Source organism: Myxocyprinus asiaticus, chromosome 13 (assembly GCF_019703515.2).
Source record: "Myxocyprinus asiaticus isolate MX2 ecotype Aquarium Trade chromosome 13, UBuf_Myxa_2, whole genome shotgun sequence".
Taxonomy (NCBI): domain Eukaryota; kingdom Metazoa; phylum Chordata; class Actinopteri; order Cypriniformes; family Catostomidae; genus Myxocyprinus; species Myxocyprinus asiaticus.
The window spans coordinates 45,725,237-45,745,028 of NC_059356.1; the positions used below are offsets into that span (position 1 = coordinate 45,725,237).

At 40.4% G+C, this 19,792-nt stretch overlaps 2 protein-coding genes across 9 annotated transcripts in view; both read right to left on the minus strand.

The window, feature by feature from the left end:
- Positions 1–19,792, minus strand: part of LOC127450223 (butyrophilin subfamily 2 member A2-like) — a 145,373-nt gene that overhangs the window by 51,176 nt on the left and 74,405 nt on the right. The window lies entirely within an intron of this gene.
- LOC127450273 (butyrophilin subfamily 2 member A1-like) overlaps positions 9,296–19,792 on the minus strand; it is a 36,694-nt gene continuing 26,197 nt past the window's right edge. The window contains exons 5-9 of the mRNA XM_051714239.1: positions 11,805–11,912; positions 10,390–10,419; positions 10,032–10,076; positions 9,897–9,923; positions 9,296–9,372 (exon numbers count right to left, since the gene is read on the minus strand). Coding sequence (XP_051570199.1) covers positions 10,394–10,419; positions 11,805–11,912 — 134 coding nt within the window. The 3' untranslated portion in view covers positions 9,296–9,372; positions 9,897–9,923; positions 10,032–10,076; positions 10,390–10,393. The remainder of the gene's footprint in view (positions 9,373–9,896; positions 9,924–10,031; positions 10,077–10,389; positions 10,420–11,804; positions 11,913–19,792) is intronic.

Below are 19,792 nucleotides of genomic sequence, written 5' to 3' on the forward strand. Positions count from 1 at the left end.
GGAACAACATGAGGACGAGTAAATGGTGAGAGATTTCATGTGTGGGTGAACTATTCTTTTAAATCAGACAGAGTCAAACTGTTCTTGAGATTTACAACAGAAAAACATTAAATAATTATAATTTTTCCCTTCATTATGCTACATCTCTTTAATGTATTTTTCATAACCCTGCAATAGAGACATACCCTTCCTAAAAAACACTCTTCCTTGTTTCACTCTTCTATGTAAAACAGAAGCTCTGTCCTCCCCCACATCAGCTCTTCCATTTCCAACAACTGTTAATAATCTCTATTTAAAAATGCAAAAATATTACCTGATCTTGAATCTGTAAATCCACAGATAATCAGTAGAGTCGTATAAATGAACATCATCTCTGAAGGACACAAATGCTATAAAGAAAAAAAATATTACAATATTACCTTTGCCAAATTACCTTTGACTATTTCACACAGTCAACTTTGATCACTTTCTGTTAAAAGAAAACTGGTTAGTCTGGTGTTTAAAGTAAATAACATTAAAAATAATTACATTCAAGCTAAATGTTGAAAACATCTACCTGTCCTCAATTGACATTCATGCTTGACGTACACTGTTCAGGAAAAGTCTTTCTCAACTTCTCAATCTCAATTAGTCCACAACTTACCTTAAACTCAGTGAGTGTTAATAATTGTGAGTCTCTGAATAAATTCTGCTTATATTACGTTCTTACAAGAACAAAGTAAGAATCCAGCATTAGACCTGCCTGTTTAGTTTTACTTTCTCTTTTCACCATGGGAAGTGATGTCACAGCCCCTCCCTTATAGGTGATAAACAATGGGCTGAAACCATTCTCTGTGTGCTGTGGATGGCAGATTACTTTAAGAAAGTATTATTTACGGTGGCCCAGAGGTGCACAACATAAAAAAATTTGCAAAGAAAACAAAAGTTCACAACACAAATAAGTTAAGCCACAACACAATTAAAACAACACAATGCACCTGGGTAGGGTTGCACCAGCTGTGCGTAAGGTCTTACGTAAGTTGGGATGTAAAGTTCACACTAAGGGCTTAGTAACTACTAGTTAGTTCTTAATTTGGTTGCACCACCTGTTCTTAAGGCAAGACTTAACTAGTAGGTCATAAGCTCACCATAAAGTAATGCGTAGTCACATATTATGATGTTTACCTGTATTTATCCAATAAGCAACCTTCAAATTTGTACACAGAAGTGTTAAACAGCCATGAACTTCAATCTGATCTTGTTCAAACCTTGTTTGCTTACGTAACTGTCAGCTGTAATTATATCCCCATTAAAATATGATACGTAATAAAACAAGATTTGATAAATAGTGTATTTGCCCTGTGTAAATAACAATATATAGGAACTGGTATATAAAGTAAATAAGAGGTGCTAGATAAATAAAAATTAATACAACACGCTGGAAAAATAGTCATTTATTCATTTTAATATCTTATATACTGTATATTTTGAATGTGTTGAAATGAGGCGACGCACCCTGAAAACTGCCCCATTTGAACTGTTTCATGCTGAAGAGATGCTTAAAAGTACGTTTTTTTTCTCTCTCTCATAAATGTAAACGAGTGTAAATATCAACATTATACTGTATGTCGAAATGATTGATGCCTGTCACTCAAAACCACTATGCCACATGACCTATAATTTGGAACAGAACTGACTTTGATTTTCAAGTATTTTTACATTTCAGCTGATATTTTTATTATATTTTATTTATACAGATTGTTAGATTGTTAGAGACAGATTTTTTTTTTTTTTTTACTAAATTCAATTTCTTAAGTCTTAAAATAATCAAATCAAAAATAATATTTAGCAGCATGACATACAATTAAATGGCAGTAGAGCAGTTAGAAGTAGTTATAATTAGTTAAAAGTCAAAATGTAACTAATTGTACAACTAAATATTAAACTGTTAATAATATTAGTAATACACATTAATACTGTAATACCGTGGTATTTTTTGTGACGGTTATCATACTGTGAAAATCTCATACTGTTACACCCCTAGTGTATATAAAGTATACATATTATTATTATTAAAATACACATTGACCACAAATCATATGCCACCAATCCAGATTGAGTGGATGCCATGTGACACTAAAAGGGCAACGCTAATATAATATTAAATATATTTCGATTATTGTGGACCAGCAGTGTCTGGAAATTATTCTAAACAATTCTGAAGCAATTCAGGTAAATATAAGAGGACTGTAAGGCTTCTCAGTTAAAGGAGGAGGCGAGAAGCAGATTTTCTGGTCCAGGTAAGCATTTTATTCTCCCCACTGCAGCAAATGCACTCTTTCAGGGCTCTCACCGTGTTCAATAACTCAGTCTATACATAAACAACAACTTCAGAAAAATAAACTCTCATCTTTACAATAATAAGCTCTTGACTTCACAATCAGGTCTCTAGTGCCCAGGTACTCTCTCTCATCTGAGTGCTGCGTGGCCCTCTTTATGCCGCTCTCCCCGTGCTCACTGAAATTAGAGACAGGTGTTAGACATAATTTGGCTCAGGTGTAAGCGCCCTTACCGCTTTCTCTCTCTCCGGAGAGATGCTTGACCACGCCCCCGCTGCTACATATCCCCACCGCCCGACTCAGGCCGGGGCGGCATCCGGCCTGCCTACCACTCCCCCCCCATTCCTGGAAAGGAAGTCGGCGACAGCCATCTGCGCCCCCGGTCTGTGGACCACCTTGAACTTAAACGGCTGAAGAGCCAGATACCAACGGGTGATCCGGGCATCAGTATCCTTCATGCGGTGGAGCCGCTGGAGTGGGGCGTGATCCGAGCAGAGGGTGAAGGCCCGCCCCAGCAGGTAGTATCGGAGTGTGAGGACTGCCCACTTGATGGCGAGACACTCCTTTTCCACGGTGCTGTACTTAGTTTCCCTTAACGAGAGCTTACGGCTAATGTACAGCACCGGGCGCTCCTCCCCCTCCACCACCTGCGAGAGTACGGCCCCCAGCCCCCTGTCTGAAGCATCTGTCTGTAAAACAAAAGGGAGAGAGAAGTCAGGTGAATGTAAAAGCAGCCCCCCGCAAAGTGCAGCTTTAACTTGCGTGAACGCCCGTTGACACTGCTCCGTCCACTGGACCGGATCTGGAGCCCCCTTTTTAGTGAGATCAGTCAGTGGGCTGGTGACGTCCGAATAATTAGGTACGAACCTTCTATAATAGCCAGCCAGCCCCAGGAACTGTCTCACCCCCTTTTTGGTCTTGGGTCTCGGGCAGGTCGCAATCGCCGCTGTCTTGTCAATTTGGGGACGCACCTGCCCATGGCCCAAGTGGAACCCCAGATACCATACCTCCACCCGTCCAATCGCGCGCTTCTTCGGATTCGCTGTGAGTCCCGCTCGGCGCAGCAATCTCAGAACCGCCCTCAGATGTTGCATGTGCCGCTGCCAATCATTGCTATAAATAATGATGTCATCTAAATAGGCAGCGGCGTAAGCTGAATACGGTCTGAGGATTCGGTCCATGAGACGCTGAAACGTAGCTGGGGCTCCAAACAAACCGAACGGAAGAGTCACAAATTGGTGTAATCCAAACGGTGTGGAGAAGGCGGTTTTCTCACGGGAAATTGGTGTCAAGGGGATCTGCCAATAACCCTTCGTCAAATCCAATGTCGAATAAAAACGAGCAGTGCCCAACCGATCGAGCAACTCATCAACGCAAGGCATTGGATATGCATCAAATTTAGACACCGCGTTGACTTTTCTATAATCCACACAGAATCGCACAGACCCGTCGCTCTTAGGCACTAGAACAACTGGGCTGGACCAATCACTGTGGGATTCTTCTATTACCCCCATATCAAGCATCGCATCCAATTCTTCCCGAACGATTTTCTTCTTGTGTTCGGGTAATCGATAGGGGCGGCTACGTACCACGACCCCCGGCTCGGTCTCGATGTGGTGATGGATGAGGTTTGTACGTCCCGGTAGAGGGGAGAACACATCTGCATACTCCTGTTGCAACCTAGCAACCTCCGCGAGTTGGCTCGGTGAGAGGTGGTCTCCGCAAATGACCGGGGTGAACTGATTATGTTTTGAACTCACCTCTGGTCCGAGCTCCGCCTTCTCGGGAACTACCGTAGCCAACGTCACAGGAACCGCCTCCCTCCACAATTTCAGGAGATTGAGGTGGTAAGTTTGACGTGCGTCCCCTCTATCGGTTCGTTTAACCTCATAATCGAGATCTCCCACTCGTCGTGTGACCTCAAAGGGTCCTTGCCACTTGGCGAGTAATTTAGAGCTCGATGTGGGAAGCAATACAAGCACTTTATCTCCCGGTGCAAATTCCCTTAGCTGAGTTCCCCTGTCATACAGTTGGCGCTGTCGTTCTTGAGCTTGGAGGAAATTCTCCTGTGTTAGTTGCCCCAAGGTGTGGAGTTTTGCTCTAAGATCAAGAACGTAATGAATTTCATTTTTACTGTTTGAAGATCCTTCCTCCCAGGCCTCTCACAATACGTCAAGCACGCCGTGTGGGCGTCGCCCATACAGCAGCTCGAATGGGGAGAAGCCAGTGGAGGCTTGCGGGACCTCTCGTACTGCAAATAACAGGGGGTCGAGCCATTTATCCCAATTTCTGGAATCATCGTGCACGAACTTACGAGTCATGTTTTTAAGGGTTTTATTAAATCATTCCACCAGGCCATTCATTTGAGGATGGTATACACTGGTGTGAATCGATTTAATATTTAACAGCTCATACAGTTCGCGTAGTGTTCGTGACATAAATGTTGTGCCTTGATCAGTGAGGATTTCTTTCGGAATCCCCACCCGGGAGATTATTTTGAAGAGTGCCTCCGCAACACTGCGTGCTGAGATGTTGCGAAGAGGCACTGCTTCCGGATATCGTGTTGCATAGTCCACTAGGACCAATACAAAGCGATGTCCACGTGCTGACCATTCTAATGGCCCGACGAGGTCCATTCCAATTCTCTCAAAGGGGACCTCGATCAGAGGGAGAGGACGCAATGGCGCTTTTGGGGTGGCCGGTGGGTTAACCAGCTGGCATTCGAGGCATGCCGCACACCACCTGCGGACATCGCCACCAATGCCCGGCCAATAGAAACGGGCTATTAGACAGTTCAGTGTTTTCCTTTCTCCTAGGTGACCCGCCATGGGATTATAATGAGCCGCCTGGAATACCATTTCCCGACGGCTCCTTGGAATCAACAGTTGGGTTGTATCCTCTTTGGTCCGAGTGTCCTGTGTCACTCAATACAACCGCTCATTTATAATTGCAAAATAGGGGTATGAAAGTGCAATGTCAGGCTGGAGTCGTTGACCATCGATGACTCTCACTTAGTCGAAGGCGTGTTTGAGGGTTTCGTCTCGTGATTGCTCCAAAGGGAAATCCCCATCAGGGAATTCCCTGAGAAGGGGAGGGGCTGCAGCCTCTCCCCTCTCTCGTCATCATGACGTGGAGCTGTCGAGGACGGCCCCGGCTCCGCCTCCCCTGCCAGAGCATCGCACATCACACATCTCCCTATTTTCATACAGGACCCATCCGCGCAAATTCCCTTTAATAAAACTCTAAAATCAGGCCAATCAGTCCCCAAAATCAGCGGATGGGTGAGGCGGGAACTAACCGCAGCCTCCACTCTATGCTTTTTCCCCCGAAATTTAATTGTCAGGGTCACCACCGGATACTTGTGAATATCCCTGTGTACACATTTCACCTTCACCGTTTTGGTTGTGACCAATACCTCGGGTTGAACCAGGTGTTGGTGGATAGTGGTTTGATTACACCCGGTATCCACCAACGCTTGGTGAGTACCCCCCTTGACACTTACTGGTAACCGGTAAGCTCCGGTCCGGTCGGGGGCAGCCTGTGGGAGGTCAGAGACCCGCACCACCATCCCCAGCTCCATCAGAGGGCACTGATCTCGGAAGTGGCTCAGGTCTCCGCACCTCCAGCAGGCCGGCCCAGGTGCTACGCCCGCACTTGCGTCGGCGGGTGCCCCCCCTGAGGGGGAGAGTGGCGGGCATTGGAGTAGGGGAAGGTGTCGCCTCCCACACCCGGGGAACTGGTCTCAGGGGCTGAGGTCCTCCTCGTCTGCGTGGGGCAGGAACGGGACCTGGAGAGAGAGCAGACGAGAGAGAGAGAGGGGAGGGGGAAGAAACAGAGGGAGGAGAGAAAATGTAGGAGGGATCTTCCGCCATCAGGATCGCCACCATGTGGTCCTCCGCAAGTCAGATAGCTTCCTCCAACGACGCCGGGCAGTGGCACTGGACCCACTCCCTTTTGGCAGTCGAACTATGAACTGTTCCAGTACCACCTGGTCGATAATTCCCTGGACGTCGCGATACCCCGCTAGAAGCCATCTTCGGCAGGCGTCACGGAGCCGCTGGGCAAAGGCAAACGGGCGGTCAGAGCTCTCCAACTTCAAGCTCCGGAAGAGTTGACGACTTTCCTCCGGAGTGCGACCAACCCGTTGCAAGATGGCTCTTTTAAATCTCCGTAGGCCAGGAGGCTCGACGCTGGCAGTCGTTGAGCCGCGAGCTGGGCTTCCCCGGACAATAGTGGGATCAATCGGGCTGCCCATTGGCCGAGCGGCCAGCCCCAGATCTCGGCGGTCCGCTCAAACAAATCCAGGAAGGCCTCGGGGTCGTCCGCCGCCCCCATTTTCTGTAATGCTGGCGGGGGTAACGGCGTGGGAGTGTCTGGGGTCGCGGCTGAGGATGCCCCCTGGCTGAGGAGGCTCCGGATCGCCTGCCGGTCCTCGGCTTGAGCATGCATGAGCTCGACAAACCGGCGGTCTTGATCTTGTCGGAGCTCAAGCAATGTCTGTTGGTGGTTCTGATGTAGGCTGGCGAGGGCTTGGAGGATCTCCGCCAACTGGGAGGACTCTACGGGGCAACTTCTGTCCATCTTCAAACCTTTCCCGGGTTTCGGCACCAGTGTAAGACTTCTCAGTTAAAGGATGAGGCGAGAAGCAGATTTTCTGGTCCAGGTAAGCGTTTTATTTCCCCACTGCAGCAAATGCACTCTTTCAGGGCTCTCACCGTGTTCAATAACTCAGTCTATACATAAACAACAACTTCAGAAAAATAAACTCTCATCTTTACAATAATAAACTCTTGGCTTCACAATCAGGTCTCTAGTGCCCAGGTACTCTCTCTCATCTGAGTGCTGCGTGGCCCTCTTTATGCCGCTCTCCCCGTGCTCACTGAAATTAGAGACAGGTGTTAGACATAATTTGGCTCAGGTGTAAGCACCCTTACCGCATTCTCTCTCTCCGGAGAGATGCTTGACCACACCCCCGCTGCACAAGGACTATTTTAAAATCTGTGGTAAAATTTCTTGTAAACTCTTCCTGTATTAAATACATGAAAATAATTACTCATGATGATTCTTATGATTTTAAAATAGATTTTATTTTCACACATGTATTTATCACGATACAAACAACTGCAACACAATGAACTGTAAACTGTTAAGAGAAAATGTAACATTGTTTGATTTCTGTGCATGCCCTTAGATTAAATCCTGCAGTCTTTTCTGAATAATGTAGGAAAATGATACAGTAGATCTGCTTTGTTCTTGTCTACTGAAGTCAGTAGATTTGATATGCAAATTTTAAGAAAGGAAAGGTAAGGACATTTTTGATTCTCAGTATTATTATTAGACTATTAGAATTGTTATTCTCGGCTGTTCACAAAACTGAACGGAAATTATAGATCTGCTTTGTTCTTATAATGCTTAAATACTATAAAGTCGTGATTTTGGTCGTGATTTTGGATTTTGGTCGTGAACATCAAAATGATTCAATGACTCACTCATTGCACATAAGACGCTCATTTGTCGCCACCTAGTGTTCACTAAACTAGTCAAAGAAACTGAACAAATTTGTGAAACAGAAGCAAGCCACAACAAAATGCCCTTTATTTTTGCAGCTAATTCTACACAACTGTGCAGATAATTTTCTGTACTTGAATAACAGCAATCAGGAAGTAGCACACTACACACAAACACAGATAGAAAACTCCAACAATGTTACACACACAAAATACCACAGAGTCATAACAGTACTTCATATGTGTAAGGTCTATTACTGGCACCTTTAAGTAACCTTGAAGAAAAACAATTTACATTTTTAATAATTATTTAGTGATAAGAGACAATTACTAACATCAGTGGAATCCAGACAAACATCAGATCTTTTTAAGGGAATATGCTATGCATGTTTTGGGCTGGATATTGATTCCTGTAAATTAGAATATAATATCTGCTCAACTCTCTCTTGGGCTTTCTGCTTCACGCTCAGACCTCATGACCTCTCCACTCAGTTTCCTTTTTCTGACTTCGTCTTGTTTGACAATACAGTACAGCGGGATAAGATTTCAGAAATTAGCATTAGTTCAGTCTTAATCTTAATTTCGGTTAATACAAGATATTTACTTATAACATTCAACATTTATACAATTTTTATTTTATGTACTCATTTATTTAATGTATTCATTTGTTTTGCATTTTAAAGATTTGTTATTCATACAAATCTACAAGTTGTGTCCAATCAATATCATGATTGATAAAATGTATTACTCATTTTGGGTACATAATTATACCCTAAAGATCTTTTGTGTGCCTTTAAATGTACAATTATATTTTTGTTCCACTTTGGGGGAAAAAGTGTACCTTTTTGTTTTTGTTCAAACACATATGATACCAAAATAAGGGTACCACTCCAATGACAGCTTTGCACTTTAAACAGTGTATTTTTTTCTGAAAATGTATCATTTTTTTATTTTGTCATCTTTGCTGTTGTAAATACACTCATCTGTAAATTCATCTCATTAGAAATCATTACAGATGATCAGTGGTTCAGGGGTTTCATTCCAAAAACAACCTAAACAAACAAATGGATACAGTTTCTCAGTGAAAGACTGACCAGTGAAAGAGTAGATATGAGACTTGTCCTCCACATCATAAAAGGAGACCAGACCCTCCTCATAATCCACAAACACACCCACCCTCCATGGCTTCACACTCGGGGAAAGAGAGACAGATTCAGAATCACAAGCCCAATATTTTCTATATCTCAGCTGCACAGTCCAGTATCCAGTCTCAGGTTTCAGATCAAATATCCCCTTCCTGTTAGTGGATTCTCTGGTGACTCCTAAATCCCATCTGGTTTGCCCCGTCACCTGCACCTCAAAGTAAAAACACCCTGAGGAGAATCCTTCCTTTCCAAGGACGGCAAGATATTTATCAAATGTGTCACTTTGCTCATTTTCTCTATTGTTCACTTTTGTTGATTGTGTCTTTCCACCTCTCACTTGTTTTCCATCATCAGACACAGTGAGACGTGGATGAGCTGAATCAGGATCCAGAGTCACATTCACTGTTAAAAAGATTATTCTGCTTTAATGATGTGTAACAACAACAACAACAACAATAATAATAATAATAATAATAAAACACCTCATGGAGACAATTAATTAGATAAATCACTTAAATGAATCAAATCAACACTAGGAGTTACAACAACAAGAGAATAACTTAACACAGGTGATAAACATGAACAGAACAATCAAAACACTGCAGAATATCAGTAATACCTGTAGATATCAGAGAGATCACTAACTTAACATGTGACAATAAATGCATTGTTTTATATTTCTTTCGTTTTTATTTTTATTTACAGTTAGACATGTTTATATGTATAGATTTATTTTGTGTTCCATACATTTTTGATCCCATTCACCCAGCGACAGTTCCCATTCTACCAAACTGTTTCAAAAAATGTTTTTCTGTAAAAGATTTTCCTTGCAGTGATCATACATCAGGATAAATTCAGAAACTACAGAATCTCCTTTACTGCCTGCAGCTCTGTAACACTTTATGACATGAGGACTGTTTACTCACCTGCATGTTTTCTGAAAAGTGTGAACACTAAATACAGACAGAAAGTTTGGAGTTAAACAGAGTTCATAATAGAATTCCTCTTCAGATCAATAATGAGATTAATAATTACATATAGAGACATGAAAACAAATTCACCATATGGGATAATGATCTTCTGTTTCTGTAAATGTTGATTGAGTTCTGAAGGAAGTTCAGAATAAGGACAAGAGAAAAGAGTATTAAATTACATCTTTGTTTCACTGCACAAAGTAACAACAGCAACAAACATAAAAGAAAAATTACAACAATTTCTGTGTTTTAATTTGAGAAAATATTGATAAAATTCAGCAGAAAAAAATCCAAATGGCAACATCTTCAAGCCCTTGAATTAATTTTGAATCATGTGTTTATATGATACACAGTGTGTTTTAATTACATATTGTGTGAAAAAATACTTTAAAATTAATAATGAATTAATAACTTAATATAATATCTGTTATATTAACAAAATCACCTTCTTAAATTCTCCTCTTCTTGTTTAAATCTAATGAATCAAATATAAAAAAAAACAAGATGTCAGATAGTTTATACATCTGAAAATCAGTGAAATCAAATATGACCCATTCTACTTCATTATAATTACACTCAGTGTAATTAAATATTTTGTAGATTAAAACAGACATAAGAATCCATAATTAATAACTTAATAGTTATATAAAAAAATCACCTTCTTGAATTCTCCGGTTCTTGTAGTTTAAATCTAATGAAAGAAATATAATGTATTTAAAAAAACAAAAAAAAACCAAGAAGACATCAGATAGTTTATACATCTGAAAATATATTAAATCAAATTGACACATTTTATATAAATATAATGACAGTGTGTGTTAATTATATTTTTTGTGGATCAAAACAAATTTTATAATTCATAATGAATGAATAACTTAATAGTCATATACTGTAAAAAAAAAATAAAAAAAATTTAATAAAAATCACCTTCTTGAATTCTCCTCTTCTTGATTTAACCTAATGAATCAAATATAAAAAAACAAGATGTCAGATAGTTTATACATCTGAAAATCTGTGAAATCAAATATGACCCATTCTACTTAATGATAACTACACTCAGTGTGTGTTAATTAAATATTTTGTGGATCAAAACAGATTTTATAATTCATAATGAATGAATAACTTAATAAAGTCAAATAAAAATTGACCCTCTTGCATTCTCGTATTCTCATATTGTAAATCTAATGTGTTGTTAGACAGTGTATGAAACTCAGTTGCTGTAAAATCAAATATAACTAGGGCTGCAACTAACGATTATTTTGATAATCGATTAATCTTCGATTATTTCTTCGATTAATTTGATAAAAATAAATTTAATTTCCTGTCTTTTATTAAAATATGATTTTTTTTTTTATTTGTATTTTTTTTTTATTTTATTGTGCAGGTAAAAAATTAACTTAAAGTCAAACATACAATTACATCAATGTTTGTTTTCTCTAGCAGTGCTTTTCATGCTGAATTCAAACACTTCTGTCTTAAACTTTGATTCATTTCTTTTTTAATTCAGTCATCCAAATGAGATCATTATATTTTTATTTCAATTATTTGTTGCTGTTTTACATAGTGTCAATTTAAATAATTTATTAATAAAAAAAATGTCATGGCCAATACAATGGTTTGATGTACAGTATTTAAATTATGGAAAATGTTTGTTTACTTTAAGTCAGCATCATGTGTTTTCATTGTGGCAAGTTCCCCATCAACAACATGCTCAGCTATGGGCCATGTTGACACAAAAGTTCAAGGTGGGTAAACCTTGTAGATAAAGTCACTGCAGTAAAAACTGTTACAACTAGCCCTGCTCTCCCCATTTACTCAAATTAACTACATGTAATATGTGAAATCATACAAGAATTTTACCTCTGTGTTTATGAATAAAAGCTGCAATCAGTATTACAGCGATCACACTGAACACAACTGCAACTGAAGTCCAGATGACTGACATCCTCCATGAATTAAATGTTTTACCTGGAAAACAAAAACTGTGATTCAGCACTTTGAACACATTATGTCCAGTCAAACATTCAGTTTAAGAATATTAAAAATGATAAAGTTGTATTTTTAACCTACATTTAATGTTTCTTTTTTTGTTTGTTTGTTTTTTGTGTAAATATAATGATATAAATTGACAGAACAGGTGTAAATGTACTCAGTAGCATCCAATGAATCTAGCAAGAAAAAACCAAAACTTTTTAAAAACTTTTTTATGTTTTCCCCAACCACTGTGATGCTGTCCAAACACTGTTCATGTTAACTCAGGGCTCATAATAACACTTAACAGGTTTTAAATCAATACACTAAATGAGTACAATACATTATTTAAGGAATATCTGATGGGCAATATGGCTGACGTTGGAACACTGAATATCCTTCAAATCTGTATGAGCCAATGAATCTAAAAGACACCAGACTCAAGCACTGGCATAGCCGCAGGTGGGGCTGGGTGGGCTGGTGCCACCCCTTTGAATTTCAGGTCCACCCAGTTATTGTTGTATGCCCCTGTTCCACCAATTGTCAAAAGCTCACTGGCCTTGAACAAGGATCTGCTCATGTCAGAGTTTGTTGGGCGAGGTAATGTCAGCACCAAAGATTTCAAAACAACAGCAGCTCAAAAAACAAAACAAGACTGCTCTCATTATAACTATATAAACTATTTATACTGTGAAACATGATGTGCTGATGATACGCATGTTCATTTGATGGGCATCCCGTATTGTGCAGTGGCTATAACCACTTTATTTTCAGCATTTTATAGAATATTTGTAACAAATGTCATAAATGAGAATTGATTGCTATGACTTTATTAATTATAGGCCAATATATTTAAATTATTTCTAACTTCTTAATCAAAACTAGATCGAGCTGAGTTAAGATGCTGAATTAAATAACTTTTGATGTTAAAATGCTCTAAAAAAATCATAAGACTCCAATCTCCATCCACTTTATTTTTTAAGATAAAAATAATTTAATTACAAAAATAATATGTATGAATTGATTATGAATTTTAATGATTTTAACTATTTTTTTTTTTGCATCAAAAGCAGCTCAGGATGGCACAAATAAGCAGTGTTGGGTAAGTTACTCTAAAAAGTAATTAATTACTAACTACTAATTACATCTTCTACAGTGTAATTATATAACTGTACTAATTACTCTGTCTGAAAAGTAATTGCATTACTTATTACTAATTACTTTCTAAAACCCTGATCAACCTCAACCAGATGAAAAATATAAGGATAGACATGAAACTGTTCTTTCAATTTTTTCAAATAAATCATATAAAATCAAATAAATTATTCATGAACTGGCCAAAGAATTTAAGGGGGCAGCGTTAAATTAGAAAACATACATTTTAACATTAGATGTTAAACTTCGATTTTAAATTCACTTCTGTTTTATATAGAATTGCTCTAGAGTCTGTAAAGTATTTATCTCAATTACATCAGAAGTAACTGTAATTAAATTCAGAGTAATCCCTTACTTTACTTATTTCAAGGAAAAAGTAATTTCATTACAGTAATTAATTACTTAGTAATGCATTACACCCAACACTGCAAATAAGCTACACTGAAATAAATCATTTTGGATGCTAAAATATTTTCTCAAAACTCCTAATACTTTTAAACTCCAGCCTCTTTATTTTCCCTGTTTTTCTCAAATAAAATGATGTTATTTCCAAATATCAATGAAGTTTATTTGTCATGATTTAGGGAAGCACTCACAGGTGTAGATAGGTCAGGATATTTATCTACTATACTTAATAACAAAATGCAATCCTCTTGGGAGACAAAAAAGTGTGTGTACGAGCATGAGAAAGAGACTAAATGTAAGTAAGTATTTATTAAAAAAATCTAATGAATAGATGTAAAAAAAACCATCATAATATCACGTGAAAAGCCACAGTTGATGCCTGGGTTAAAACTGACCTGGGAACGCAAAAGGTATAACTATTTTGGAATAGCCAAAAGTTTGGAATAATGTACAGATTTTGCTGTTTCGGAAGAAAATTGTCGCTTTAATTCACCAAAGTGGCATTCAACTGATCACAAAGTATAGTCAGGACATTACTGATGTAAAAAACAGCACCATCACTATTTGAAAAAAGTAATTTTTGATCAAATCTAGACAGGCCCCATTTCCAGCAGCCATCACTCCAACACCTTATCCTTGAGTAATCATGCTAAATTGATCATTTGCTACTAGAAAATCACTTGCCATTATATCAAACACAGTTGAAAGCTATTTGGTTCATTAAATGAAGCTTAACATTGTCTTTGTGTTTGTTTTTGAGTTGCCACAGTATGCAATAGACTGGCACGTTTTAAGGTCAATAATAGGTCAAAAATGGCAAAAAAAAAAAAAAAAGAAACAACTTTCTCTAGAAACTCATCAGTCAGTCAAATTGTTTTGAGGAATGAAGGCTATACAATGCTTGAAATTGCCAAAAAAAAAAAAAAAAAAAAAACCTCTTGGTTACTTGCGTAACCTCCGTTCCCTGATGGAGGGAACGAGACGTTGTGTCGATGTAGTGACACTAGGGGTCACTCTTGGGAGCCCGAGGCACCTCTTGTCTTTGATAAAAGGCCAATGAAAATTGGCGAGTGGTATTTGCATACCACTCCCCCGGACATACGGGTATAAAAGGAGCTGGTATGCAACCACTCATTCAAGTTTTATGCTGAGGAGCCGAGACAAGATCCGGCCATTTCAGCAGGTAGTTCAGAATTGTGGCAGGAGGGACACAACGTCTCACTCCCTCCATCAGGGAACGGAGGTTACGCAAGTAAACAGGACGTTCCCTATCTGTCACTCACTCGATGTCGATGTAGGGGTCCCTATACAAAATGCCACAACTGGCTGAACAAGTCGACTACCCAAAAGATAGAGACGGGTTAGCCCAGTCATGGCCTCTTATCCCCTTTTTTTCCTCTCCCTAAACAAAAGGGGGATTATATGACTGGGCCGACCAGGTCTAATCGGGGGGGGTGTCCCTCCCAAAGGGAGGACACCGCGGAGACCACACCTCACCCAGAGAGGGGGGGTATTTAAGTGGAAATATGTCACATGGTCTTGCAGAGCTATGTTGGAAGTATGCCATGTGGTGAAGTCCCATGGTAGGTCCTACCTTATGGGGGAGGAGTTACTACAAGCATGGAGGCTGGGGCAGAGGGGCCTCTGCCCGAGGAAGACAGAGTTTGCCAACAGGGAAACGAATTAGCAGAAGATATACGTGGCATGGGGTTACCTACGGGGAACCACCACATGCGGAGCACCTACCCCAGTACAGGGTTTTAGTTAGCACGTGTACTGGACCGGCAGCGAGTCTCTCTGAAAACTCGACTGCCACAGGGCTCGGAGGAAGTCAACCAGGGAACTCAGTTTGTGAACACTACTGGGAGTTAAAGGTGCACGTCTTCAGCTCAGGGGAGGTGAAAGGTGCTATGTGCAAGCGATACACCCGGCCAGCTTTCCCGGACTTACCTGCTTGTGCGTGCCACTACACGGGACGAAACCGGTTCCACCCGGAGGTTGTAGAACCTCGCAAAGGTGTTGGGAGTTGCCCAGCCCACTGCTCTGCAAATGTCTGTTAGAGAGGCGCCACTAGTCAAGGCCCAAAAGGCCGTTACACCCATGGTAGAATGGACTCATAGCCCTACCGGGGGCGCCACGTCCTGGGCATGATATGCCATTGCTATGGCGTCAATGCTTGGAGACAGCGCTTCCTTTCCGCTGTCCACCAAAGCAGACAAAGTGCTGCTCAGAGACTCTAAAGCTCTGCGTGCAATCCAAATAGATGCGTAAAGTGCACACCGGACACAGCAACGTCAGGGCTGGGTCTGCCTCCTCCTGGGGCAGCGCTTGCAGGTTCACCACCTGATCCCAAAAAGGGGTCGTGGGAACCTTGGGCACATAGCCCAGTCAGGGTCTCAGGATCACGTGAGAGTAGCCCGGACCGAACTCCTGGCACATTTTGCTGACAGAGAATGCTTGCAGTTCTCCTACCTTCTTGATGGAAGTGAGCGCAGTCAGGAGGGCAGTCTTCAAGGAGAATGCCTTAAGCTCAGCTGTCTGCAAAGGCTAAAGGGGGCTCTCTGTAGACCCTGAAGAACTACAGAGAGGTCCCATGAGGGAACAAGGCATGGTCTGGAGGGATTCAGCCTCCTGGCACCTCTCAGGAACCTGATGATCAGGTCGTGCTTCCCTAAGGACTTACCGTCCACTGTGTCATGGTGTGCCACTATAGCGGCTACATACACCTTCAAGGTGGAAGGGGACAGCTGCCCTTCCAACCTCTCCTGCAGGAAGGAAAGCACCGATTCGATTGCGCATCTCTGAAAAGCAACCGTGCCTTGTCGGCCTCTCCCATCTCGACCAGGTTGAGCCAAAGGTGGCGCTCTTACGAAGGTAAGCCGCGACCACATCGTTGCCATGGACATGTTCTCGCAATGAGTATATGAATCATCCACGAACGCTGTCTCCACGTGAACAGTGCCCAGACATGAAAGACTGTGATTGTGACCATCAGAAGGCGAGAGATAACGAGCGCAACCAGCAATAACACACAAACGGAAAGTCATCTTTAAAAAGACGCGTCTTTAAAATGACATCCCATGTGTGCCGCTCTTTTAGAGAAATATACTCTTTTATTTCTGCCGAAGCACCCAGGGGCATTCTGTGCAGTGCACCAGTGCAGAGGGGGAGAAGCCGCTGAAATGCGCCGTCAGATCCAGCAGATGTGAATGAACAGTCATGGGAATTCAGCTCAATGAGCATGACCGTTCAGCTCCGAAGAGAAAATCTGAATGAGTGGTTGCATACCAGCTCCTTTTATACACGTATGTCCAAAAATATCATTTTCATTGGCCTTTTATCAAAGACCAGAGGTGTCTCGGGCTCCCAAGAGTGACCCCTAGTGTCACTACATCAACACAACGTCGAGTGAGTGACAGATAGGGAACTGAAGGTTTCATACAAAGGTGTACACTCCAGTCTTCAAAGACAAAGGACAACTGGCTCTAACAAGGACAGAAAGAGATGTGGAAGGCCAGGTGTACACCTAAACAAGAGGATAAGTACATCAGAGTCTCTTGTTTGAGAAATAGATGCTTCACATGTCCTCAGCTTACAACTTCATTGAATTCTACCTGCTCAACACCAGTTTCATGTACAACAGTAAAGAGAAGACTCAGTTGTGCAGGCCTTATGGGAAGAACTGCAAAGAAAAAGCCACTTTTGAAACAGAAAACAAAAAGAAAAGGTTAGAGTGGGCAAAGAAACACAGACATTGGACAACAGGTAATAGGAAAAGAATGTTATGGATCTTAAACACACTGAGCTTTTGTGGGATCAGCTAGACTGTAAGGTGCATGAGAAGTCCCCAACAAGACAGCCACATCTATGGTAAGTGCTACAGGAAGCGTGGGGTGAAATGTCACCTGAGTATCTGGACAAACTGACAGCTAGAATGCCAATGATCTGCAAAGCTGTCATTGCTGCATGTGGAGGATTTTTGATGAGAACTCTTTGAAGTTGTTTAACATTTTTTTGTTTTGTTTTTTTCAAATTGTAATAGTAATTTTTCACGTTATTAATTTTCTGACTATACTTTGTGATCAGTTGAATGCCACTTTGGTGAATAAAAGTACCAATTTCTTTCCACAAGATCAAAATCTGTACATTATTCCAAACTTTTGGATGCCAGTGTGTGTGTGTATATATATATATATATATATATATATATACCAGTGTTGTAGTACTTGAGATCGAAAGTCTCGGTCTCATCTCAGAATCAGCTGCATTTTAACTCGTCTTGTCTCGGTCTCAGACAAAGAGGACTCGTGATTTTATTTCAAGACCAGTCAAGACCACAACTGTGGGGATATCACTAAATTGCCTGTACATTGTCTGATTTATTTGTTAATATCATTATTATGATTGGATTTAAAACTTCCTGCTTCAAATGCAAGCAATAACTTGACTCATTTCTAATTTGAAATTTTTGTTACTTTTAATGGCTGTCACCCCTCCCCGCCCCCCTTCACACACACTCCAAGAAAGTGAATGCGGGAGACAGGAGAAGAAACTGTGACTGTCTGAGAGATGTCAGCTAAATCTTCTGTAAATACAATTTGGCTACCTAAACCAGTGTTTCCCAAACACTGTGCCGTGAAGGTGTGCCATGGAAAATTATAAAATTCCTCAAAATAAATAAATATTGTCTTTTTCCGGTATTTAAGTGATGCATAGAGACAGTAGAAGAGTTTTAAAGTTGCCAATTCAGTATATTTTCCATTACAACGTATTTTATGCAACCAGTTTAAATATTTTGTCCATCACAACATTATTGTTCTAACAAACTCTAGTCCGCTGTCAAACGCAGCAATTCACATGCCCACAAAATGATGCTTCATCATGACACTTGTAGTAAAAACATTCAGTCAGTGAACTGAATGAATGAATAGAATACAACAGGTGTATTGTTTTAATCAAAGACTAAAAGCTGTTTATTTTTGCACAGCATAGAGTTACAGATGTTATGAACAGATGTGACTTACTTGTCACGTTTTTCTCATGAAACATAAAAAGGATTTGAGAAACTGTTACATACGATTACTAAAAGCAAATTCTCCTGTTCAAAAACACTGTGATACGATGTGTAGATTCTGAGGTACTGTTATCTTCATGGAGCGCATTTGACATCTGAACCGGTGAATGGAGGCCGGGCGGCTGCTCTCAGGTTCTTAGTGCCTTCCGGATTCAACCTCTGTCAGTGCGACTTTAATTCCGGAAAATACCGTAAATAAATAAATAATAAAAAATGTATTTGCTGTGCCGTTGCAAGAATTCATTTGCAAGAACAAATCTACAAATTGGAAAAGACACAAATTTGTTGGTTTTTCATTATCCAATTAGCGCTCTTGGCATCTGTGACCTCATTATATAGTGTACCAATGTTACTTGCGTTTTTTACATAGCTGAATTTCAAACATTACGAGTTCATGCAACTAAGACAGAAAACATGGACAAGTTCTTGAAAAGGAAAACTATTGACGATGGTTATGTGGGATAGTGGTGTGCCATGGGATTTTTTAATCGTAAAAAGTGTGCCGTGGCAGAAACACTGACCTAAACCACAAAGAATTAATCTGCAAAAAAGCATCCAAAAGAAAACACACAGCAGTACGTAAATTCTGCAATGCAATGCTTACTGAGATGGCTGGGACCACGTCAAACTTTTATCAGCACTTAGAAAGGAAGCATAAAGAACGGTAAGCTAAGTGTAAGTGATACAAGCAATCTGCCTCTTGCTGCATTCCATTCAAATCGGAAAGTTACTATATTGTTTAAGAAAAGACAGAGAAAAGTGAAGACTTAAGTATTGAATAATTGTTTGATATATTCTGTTCTTAATGATGGTTTCTAGGGGAGGAGCCATCCAGAAAACATGATGCGATGGTTGCACAAGGTGGATGGTAAAACTTGGAAAAGGAGTGTTGAATAAAGATGGTTAAGTTGATTTCAGCTCCTTAGTGTTTGTTTGTATTTGTTTTCTTATAGAAAACAAAAGAAAATTCACACACATACAATTCACCTCTGCAGTGACTTTTGATTATTTTATCAAGACATTTCTTATGGTACAATGATACACACACACACACACACACACACACACACACACACACACACACACACACACACACACGTATGGAAATAAAAGAGGTGAATGAAGAAGAATCTTCATTTGTTTTCTGTGGGTGTTTTTATGGGAATGTGGATCTTTCAGATCAATTTGAGGACTGCCTATGGTTTGCATGTTCCACATTTTATCGTAAGTGTGTAATGCAGTG